Raw genomic sequence first — 9,344 nt, 5'->3', positions numbered from 1 at the left:
TTGTACACAGATGTTCATAGCAGCATTATCCGTAACAACCAAAGAGTGGAAACAAAATATGGTCTATCCATACAATGGAATATTATTCGGCCATAAAGGAATGAAGTACTGATTCATGCTAGAACATGGATGTCCCTCAAAAACGCTACACTGAGTGAAAGAAGCCAACCACAAAAGACCACTTATTGTATGAATATATTTATATGAAATTTCCAGAATCTAGGCAAAGCTGTAGTGACAGAAAGGTTAGTGGTTGCCTAGAATTGGGAATGGGTTGGAGGGAAATAGGAAGTGACTGCTAACAGATTTTGGAGTTTCTTTCTGGGGTGATGAAATTGTTCTGGAATTAGATAGTAGTCATGGTTGCACAACTTTATGAATATATTAAAACCCATTAAACTGTACATGTTAAAAGGGCGAATTTTATGGTATATGAATTACATCTCATTTGAAAAATAAGATTAAAAAACTGTTAAAAAAAACAGGAGTCTTCTGGGAAAAGTATGGCCATCACTTTAGACTCCCGGCTGGCCATTCCTCTCTTCTCTGCGACAGGAACCCAGGAGGTTTGGGGTCAACAAAGCCGAGAACCCCCTGTGTCAGGCATCACAGACTCAGGATGCTCCCAGCAGGGAGGGGGAGGGAAGGGAGGGCGGCCCCATCCAGTGCCCATCCCCTCCCCTCCCCACACTCCCTGGCCCTGGGGTCCCAGCCACATTCCCCATCCCAGGAACCACCTAGTTGTGGGAGAAGCCCGCGTGGGAGAAGGCAGGGAGGTGGGGGGCACAGGCCGCAGCCTGGGGGAGGCAAGCCAGGCGGTTGACTTCACAGGTCCCAGCATCCTGGTCCTCCCGGAAGTAGATGGAGTCAGCAGAATCGATGGAGGGGTCCTGGTCAAAGAAGTTGTAGGGTCAGAGGAAGAAGCCCACGCCGTTCTCCACAGTCACTATGTTGGGAATGTCCTCTGCATGGGGCATATGCAGGAAACCGGCTGTCACCCAGGCCACCAAGTCCTAATGGGGGCTAAGAAAGAGGATCATGAGGTCTGGCTTTGCTAAGGACACGTCTGCCTCCCCCAGTGGCCTTGTATGGGAGGACTGAGTTCAGCAGCCCAGGAAAAATGTGAAATCATAGCGCTTTCTTCCTTAGTGGGCTCTAAAGACCCCTAGAGGAATCTGGCCTGGGAGAGAGTGAGAGGCTCATCCTTGCTCCCCCTGCCTCCCCCCTCGTGCCCACCTCCTCCCTCTCAACTCACCTGCCCAGCAATAGTCTCATTGCTGATGAAGTCAGTGAAGTCCAGGGTGGGGGTCCAGGGGTCATTCAAGTTATAGATGCTGTTGCTTCTGGCCTCCTCCTCTTTCTGCTGGGTCACAGCCAGCTGGCACCTGCAGGGGATTTGGATTAGACCCACAAGGTCATCGACTCATCCTGCTGCCTGAAGCTGCACTGAAGAGAGGACACAAAGGGGAAAGGAGCATAAAGGTCTTACGTTGTCCAGCCTCTGTATCGTTCTCTGTCCACTTCCCTCTCTCTCTCTCTCTCTCTCTCACAAAGTTCCCGCATTTGCTCAATATCCCGTATCTCAAACATCTACCGGCCCATTGTTCAGACTTCAGGTGGGACTGTCGCTCACGCATCCATGCAGATGGGAGTCTGGGCCTGGATGCATATGCACAGACATGGCCTGATTCCCATCTTAGGTGAATTTCAGTATCTCATGTGCCTGCATTTTAGGGAATATTCCCTCAGATCTGTGCTCCTCTCTTTGTTTTCCCCTCCAACCTTGATTGTGAACATTTTAAACATACAGAAAAGTTAAAAGAATAGTCTAGTGAACACCCACATACCCACATCCTAGATTTTACCTGGAGCATTTTGTCATATTTGATTCAGCATGTATCTTTCCATTCATTCATCCACGCAGGAGGCTTCATTTTGAGCGGCCTAAGATTGTGGCTGCAGGAATGTGTGTGTGAATGTGTGATCATGAGTGTGTATATGTACACACACCCATGGGAGGTGGGGGAACCTGGGTTCCCAGCAACATGGAGCCTTTGATACAGTCCGCCTCCCCCAGTGCCTCTCTGACACCCCATCACCCACCTCGCCCAGCTGAAGGCTCTCTCCATGGAGCTGTTCTGGGGCAGGGGCTCCCCAGCAAAGTTGACTGTCTGAATGCGGTAGCCCCTCGGGTGCCCCCACTTGTTGCTGTGATTGCTGGCCAGGTACAGATAGCGAGGGGAGGGACCTCCCAGGGGGGAGGTGGCCTGCTCCTCCGTCTCCAGCAGCTTCCGGGTCACCTGCAGCCTCTGTATCTGGTGCTTGGGGCTCCAGGGTACCGCCGTAGGGACAAAAGCCATGTCCTCAGCCCAGACCCAGTTCTCCAGTCCTGCCAGGGTGAAGCAGAGATGGTGGGGGGAAGCGGGGAAGGGAGGGCTGGTCATGCAGCTGCTCCGCCCCCTCTGGACTCTGTTCCCACCTGGCTTCAGAGTGGGGGCCAAAGAGAAAGCCAGACTGAGTGTGCCCCCTCTTCCCTCCCCTCTCCCCAAGATGTTCCTGATCCAGAGATTTGGAGAAGATCTTTCTTCTTGATATCATCTCTGGTAATAATCCCAGATGCCTTGTGACTGCGCTTCCACTGACCTTCCCCCTCTGAGGAGCTGAAGGGAGGGTGGTTTACCTGAGGTTGGAGCAGTCTAGCAGGCAACGTGCAGGGCCAGGTTCTTTCTGACCTGAGGCAAGGGTCTGCACCTCATATCTGAAGCCCTCTGGCATCACTAGAACTGCCTTCTCATGAAAATAATCACAGCAGTAGCTCATATTTGTTGAACTTGGAGGAGCTCTGCACAGGCAGTGTGTTGAGGGCTTTACATGGATTGATGCTTTACTTGCACAACAACCTGATGAAGGAGGAACTATAATTGTCCCCATTTTACAGATGGGACAACTGAGGCTTAGAGAATTTAAATAATGTGCCCCGGTTTGTCACCAAGGGCATGTGGTTAGTTTCATGGCAGTGCCGGGGACCCAGGTCTCAGTCTGGCTCTACACTGCCTACACATCAGTACCCAGAGGAAACCAACACAGAGGGGCTCCATCACACATGGACAGCAGACATGCAGGTCAGAGGGAAGGATAGTCAGACCCCAAGCCCAACACTGCTGGAGCTTAGCAGTGTTTTCTATTGCTTGGGGATTAGCAAGGAATAAGGGGCAAGGCCAAAGACACAGTCTGTTGCCTGAATATTTGGAGTTTTGAATGATTTTATCGGAGTCCAACTAGGTTCCATATTAGGACTCAACTTAAGTGATCTGAGACCAAAGAGCAGTAAACCAAAACATGCCAGAAGCTCCCTCCATACCTTCCAAAGATCAAAGAGAGCAGAGACTGATTAAGCAAACCCTCAGTTTCCCTTTGTGAGTTACTGCTCCTAGGCCACACTCCACAGTTTCTACTTGTAGATGACAAAGGCCAAGAGTTCCCTTTCCGGTACATCCACACAAGCAGGCTCATGTGGATAATAATAATAATAATAGCTAATACTTCTCTGTGTGTGTCAGGCACCGCTCCAAGTGCTTTAAGAGTTGCCATAGCTTAGATGTAGAGATAAAGAGAGATGTGTGCGTCAGTTAGAATACATACATATATTTTCTAGCTAAGTCCGATGAGAGAGCCTAAAAGCAATGACATCCCAGTAATAATGAGCACACCTGGTACCCAGATCTTGGTTTCTAAATACTATTCTCCAATAAAAGGAACCAGAGATTCTTGGAGAAGTGGTTGATTTCAGGGCTGGAGCAGGGAAAATACAAGATGGAACTGGAACATCTTGCAGTGCCAGAAAGTAAAGAAGTGCTCAAAAAAGGATGGAGGCATGTCAGCAAGACACAGGAACCAACCTGAAGGCTCTTCCAATGGCCAAAGCTGAAACAATTTAAGGAACAAAATAAATGATAGTGTGGGGTTATAACCCTTAGAATAAAATATCCATGAGTCCATACAGTTATGAATAAATAATTACATACATAAATAAAGTAAAAAGGAGGGATAACACTTTCTTAATGGAGAATTCCAATTCATAAATGTATAAAGAATAAGAGAAAAAATGTAAATGACACAGCAATAATAATTGTTGCTGGAAAAATCCACCAATAGATGCTAAAATTCATGGGCAAGAGTTTGAGAAGAAAGAGTTTGAGATGAAAAGAAATAGTATATTTGCATAGCATCAAAAATTTCCCCCCAATATTTCTTAATTGAAAACGGAAAAACAGTAACTTTTGCAATGGAGGAAGCTGGAAAACACCACCTTACCAAGTGCTTGAGGCCAATATCACTGGTAATAAGACATATGGACATCAAATACCCCTTGATATGATGCTCTGAGAAGGGTATAAAGTCATTTCTGTGGTTTTCTTACCAAAAAAACCTCCACAGAAACAAAAACACAAGCTCAACCCAATCATGAGAAAATATCAGAGAAACCCAAATTGAAAGACATGCTACAAAATGATTGACTAGTATCTTCTAAAGTGTCAGTTCCTGGAAGACAAGGAAAACCTAAAGACCTGCCAGATTGGAGGAGACCATAAGGAGATAGGACATCTAAGTGCAATGTGGGTTGCTGGTTTAGATCCCGGAACAGAGAAAGGAAATCAGTAAAGAACTGATGAAATTCTCATAAAGTCTGTAGTTTATAGTATTGTAACAATGTTAATTTCCTGGTTGTGATTGTCCTGTGGTTATGCAAGATGTTAACATTAGGGGGAGCTTGTGACGGGTATATGAGAACTCTATATAATGTCTGCAACTTTTCTGTAAGTCTAAAGTTATTTCAAAAGAAAAAAATGTTTTTAAATAGTCATCATTAATTCTCACAACAGTCCTATGAGGAATGCACTGTTACACCATTTTTACACTTGAGTAAACTGAGATACAGAGAGGTTAAGCATAAAAATGTTTCTCTCAGGTGTGGAGAAAAGGGAACCCTTTTACATTGCTGGTGGGAATGTAAATTGGTGCAGCCGCTGTGGAAAACAGTATGGAGGTTCCTTAAAAAACTAAAAATAGAGTTGCCATATGTTCCAGAAATTCCACTCCTGGGCGTATAGCCGGACAAAACCGTAATTCAAAAAGATACATGCATCCCTGTGTTCAGAGCGGTACTATTTACAATAGCCAAAACCTGGAAGCAACCTAAGTGTCCATCAACAGATGATTAGATTAAGAAGATGCGATATACACATACATACATATATATATATGTACATATACATACACACACATGGAATACTACTCAGCCATAAAAAAGAATGAAATAATGCCATTTACAGCAACATGGATGGACCTAGTGATTATCATACTAAGTGAAGTGAGTCAGAAAGAGAAAGGTAAATACCATATGATATCACTTATATGTGGAATCTAAAGTGCAACACAAATGAACATATCTATGAAACAGAAACAGACTTACAGATATAGAGAACAGACTTGTGGTTGCCGGGGGGAGGGATGGATTCGGAGTTTGTGGTTAGCAGATGCAAACTATTATATATAGAATGGATAAACAACAAGGTCCTACTGGATAGCACAGGGAACTGTATTCAAAATCCTGTGATAAATCTTAATGGAGGACTTCCCTGGTGGCGCAGTGGTTAAGAATCCGCCTGCCAATGCAGGGGACAAGAGTTCAAGCCCTGGTCCGGGAAGATCCCACAGGCTGCGGAGCAACAAAGCCCGTGCGCCACAACTACTGAGCCTGTGCAGCAGAGCCCACGTGCTCCAACTACTGAAGCCCGTGTACCTAGAGCCCATGCTCAGCAACAAGAGAAGCCACCGCAATGAGAAGCCTGCGCACTGCAACAAAGAGTGGCCCCGGCTCGCAACAACTAGAGAAAGCCCGCACACAGCAACGAAGACCCAAAGCAGCCCCCCAAAATTAATTAATTAATTAATTTAAAAAAATCATAATGGAAAAGAATATGAAAAAGAATATATATATGAATAACTGAATCACTTTGCTGTACAGCAGAAATTAACACAACATTGTTAAGTCAAGTAAACTTCAATAAAACCAAAATGTTTCTCTCACATTTTCCAGGAGCCCTCCACGTTCTCTCCACTCCTCCATCACAACCTAAGCCTACTGAGAGCAGGGATGTTGTTTCTTTTGTTACATTGTTTTAGTGCAGTGCTTGGCACAAATATGCATTCGGTGAATATTTGTTGTTTGAGTGAGTGTAATATGTTGTTATGTGAGAAATTAGAAGTGACAAAATATATGTACATTATGATTGAAATTTGGTGGTAAAATTCTAAATATGTATATCAGTATATCATATATACATAGTATACACTGTAATATATTCTAGATAGCAGATGCACGATTTTAAAAAAGGAAAGACTTTTTTTAAACATGAGAGAATAACCATCTAAGGGTGAAAATCTCTGAGGAATTTGATGACTTTCACATTTACTTCTTATACTTTTACATTTTTAATGTTTCAATGACAATTTTTAAATCTAGGCATGGAGACTTCAGCCCCCTCTACTGGAATCCTGGCCTCCGCCAGGATGTCTTACCTCCCACGTCCAGATCCACCTTGTAGTGGGCACTGTGGGTGTGGACCGTGCCCAGCGTGTGCTTCCCAACCTGGTTTCCGTATCTTCGGGCAGCACCAAAGAGGAACGCTGAGCTGATGTAGCCTGTGGCATGGAATTTGACTTCTATGGCCCCACTGGGGTGCAAGACAATATCCCACACGTAGTCATAGTTGAGCAAGGTCGACACAGATCTGAAGACCAGCACTGTCTCCACAAGGCTCCCAAAATAGTTGGAATGAAAATCTGAGTGGTGTCGCCTCAGGGGCAGGCCCTGGTTCTGCTCAAACACACAAAAGGCATCATGTAGTGTCTTGGGGGCTTGGGACTCCAAAAGGACGTGCCAGTCCACGTAGGTGACCAGATAGGGGCAGTCCACCCCACGGGTCAGGGGCGTGGAGTACTTGCCCATGCCAAAGCTGCCATCCATATAGTGGGTCAGCATTGCTGCTGGGGAATTTCCACCATAGACAGCCAAGGCCTCCTGGACACTGACTTCATAGGCGACTCTCTCCCCTTGGAAGCGATGTCAAAGATCCCTGGGCCACTGAAAGCTCCGAGGCCAAAGGAGAAAGTCCACAGTGAGGAGGCCACTTGACTCCCCTGGACACTGAAGCGGGGGCCCTGGGGATGGAACTGCAGAGGGGGAGCCGGACCCGGAGGCGCCTGGGACTTCAGGGACCAGGACCCACCTGTGCCGTTGTCTGCGATCACCACCACATTCACCAGGCCGGCCTCAAACTGCTCCTCCAGATGGGCCAGACTCTCATAGTAGCGGCCTTGAAAGAACACCTTCTGGATGGTCCAGCAAGCAGGGTCCAGAGCCTTGTGGTCTACCAGAAGCTCCAAGCCTATGGGGTGCAGGAAGAACCCAGCCCCTGAGATGTTGTAGTAGAGGCCAAACCAGGTGGCCCTGTCCTCTGATTGCAAACCACGGGGGGCTGAGTTCATCGTCATCAGGTTCTGTCCTTGGCGTTTGTAGGAGCAGCAGTGGTGGAGGAGACCAGCAGCCTGGGGCAGCTCTCTGTTGAAGATCATCTGGTCTATGTCCAGGTACTCTCGCATGAGCGCGGGGTGTCGGTGATAGGGCAGGGAGCCCCCGTGACGCTCCACAGTCACATCCCGCAGGTAGGAGGGGTGCAGCAGGGCCCCACCAGCAGCTCAGTCACATTGGGCTGGGGTTGTCCACCAAAGAAGATGATGGCCAGTGCCTCCCGGGAAGGCGGGGGGCTCGCCCTGTCCAGGTGGGCCAGGGCTGCAGCCTTGGGGGGCAGCTCCAGCTCTACCGAGAAGATGCAGTTGTCTGAGGGTCTGGCCTGAGCTGCATCCACCAGGCCTGGCCCCAGCTCCTGGGTCAGAAAGCCCATCACAGCCGTCAGCTCTTCTCGGCTCAGGTCTGCAAACAGCTGGCTTTGGCCAGGCTGTGTCCAGGGCTGGGCAGTGGGAGATCCGGAGGGGCAGAAGGGAGGCAGGCCAGGATGACACTCCTTCCCAACTCCTTTCTCACTCCCAGCACCACCTTCACCCATGCCCATCACCAGAACACTCCACAGGGACAAAAGAATAAAGACAGCCATAGCTAAAGCTCCTGGCTGCCTCCAGGCTCTTGAATAGGAATGCAAGATAGAAAGACAGACAGATAGACAGGACCTGGGTGCAGGATGCCCCTTTCAGTCTCTGGAGGTTCCTGGCTCTGGGTGGGGCTTCTGGACAATGGCACGATGGGTACATTCAAGACAAGCAGCCAAGGGCAGAAGGTTGGCAGGGGGTGGAGTTTGGGGGAATCCGGGGTCAGGCCAGGCTCGGGAGGTGGGGCTGATGTAGGAACGTGGACTTTAAGTGGCCCATGTAAGCCTCTGTCCTCCTTTTCCAAAACAAACACACAGGTTCAAGGTTGGGGAACGAAGTGGGGGAGGGATCAGTTTGGGAGATACAGCTGGAGAGAGGCAAGCGGAAGAAGTGACAGGGACAGAAAGGGACTGTCCTTGGGCTCTTCCTCCACTCTCCAGATGCAGCCTTTCTCCTGGCTACAAGGCCGCAAGCAAAACTCACCTGTGCACACCCCTCCAGCCGGATTCCCTCCTTCCGTCCTCTAGCTGATGAAGCCCTCATCACAGTCTACGGCTCCCCCATCAACCAGAATCCTACTGGCACCCACAGGAGACTGGAGAGTCATGCTGAGAACATAAAGCACCTGGGAGGAGCTGGGGGGCTGAAGGGCTGAGCCAGGTCAACATCTTGGAGGCCCTGAGCACCCTAAATCACTGGAGGGGAGCATGGGGGGGGTGGAGTCAGTCCAAAGTTGGAGGGGGTGGGGAGTTTCAGTGTAACAGAGATCCCTCCCCACTTGAGCAGGACTGATGGAGCACGGCAGAGGTCAGGGTGCCTGGAAACTGGCTGTGAACAAAACCTAGCTGCCCACAACCCTCATTTCCGGGAAACCCGCCTCCAAAATATTGCAGAGGCAGAGAGCAAAGTTGCCTCCATTCTTGGGCAGGTGATGTGTGGGAGACTGCCATCCTCTGTGCAGCCAGGTCCTGAGGGGAGCTAGGAGAGACTGAGGGATCTGGAGAGAGGACATGCATCCCTCGTGAGCCTGGAGGAGAATCCTTTGCAACCTGGACATGGCCAAGAGCACTTCCCCAGGAAGCCATGTTAGACCGACCTTGTAGACAGAGTGCGTGCGCCTGCAGGAGAATGGACAGGGCATTCCAGCCGAAGGGAACAGAAGGTGCAAAGGTACA

General features: G+C 48.7%; 1 protein-coding gene across 1 annotated transcript; it reads right to left on the bottom strand.

Moving 5' to 3' along the window:
* Nucleotides 1-227: 227 nt before the first annotated feature.
* LOC137754235 (primary amine oxidase, lung isozyme-like) lies at nt 228-8,177 on the bottom strand. Its single transcript, XM_068529757.1, is given in 6 exon segments — nt 228-1,013; nt 1,256-1,385; nt 2,104-2,389; nt 6,583-7,128; nt 7,131-7,742; nt 7,745-8,177. Coding segments are annotated over 6 exon segments (2,283 nt in total). The 3' UTR covers nt 228-737.
* Nucleotides 8,178-9,344: the final 1,167 nt, after the last annotated feature.

The sequence above is a fragment of the Eschrichtius robustus genome, chromosome 20, assembly GCF_028021215.1.
Source record: "Eschrichtius robustus isolate mEscRob2 chromosome 20, mEscRob2.pri, whole genome shotgun sequence".
Lineage (NCBI taxonomy): Eukaryota > Metazoa > Chordata > Mammalia > Artiodactyla > Eschrichtiidae > Eschrichtius > Eschrichtius robustus.
The sequence above is the reverse complement of the archived record's forward strand: the minus strand, read 5'-3'. Positions and strand labels throughout refer to the sequence as shown.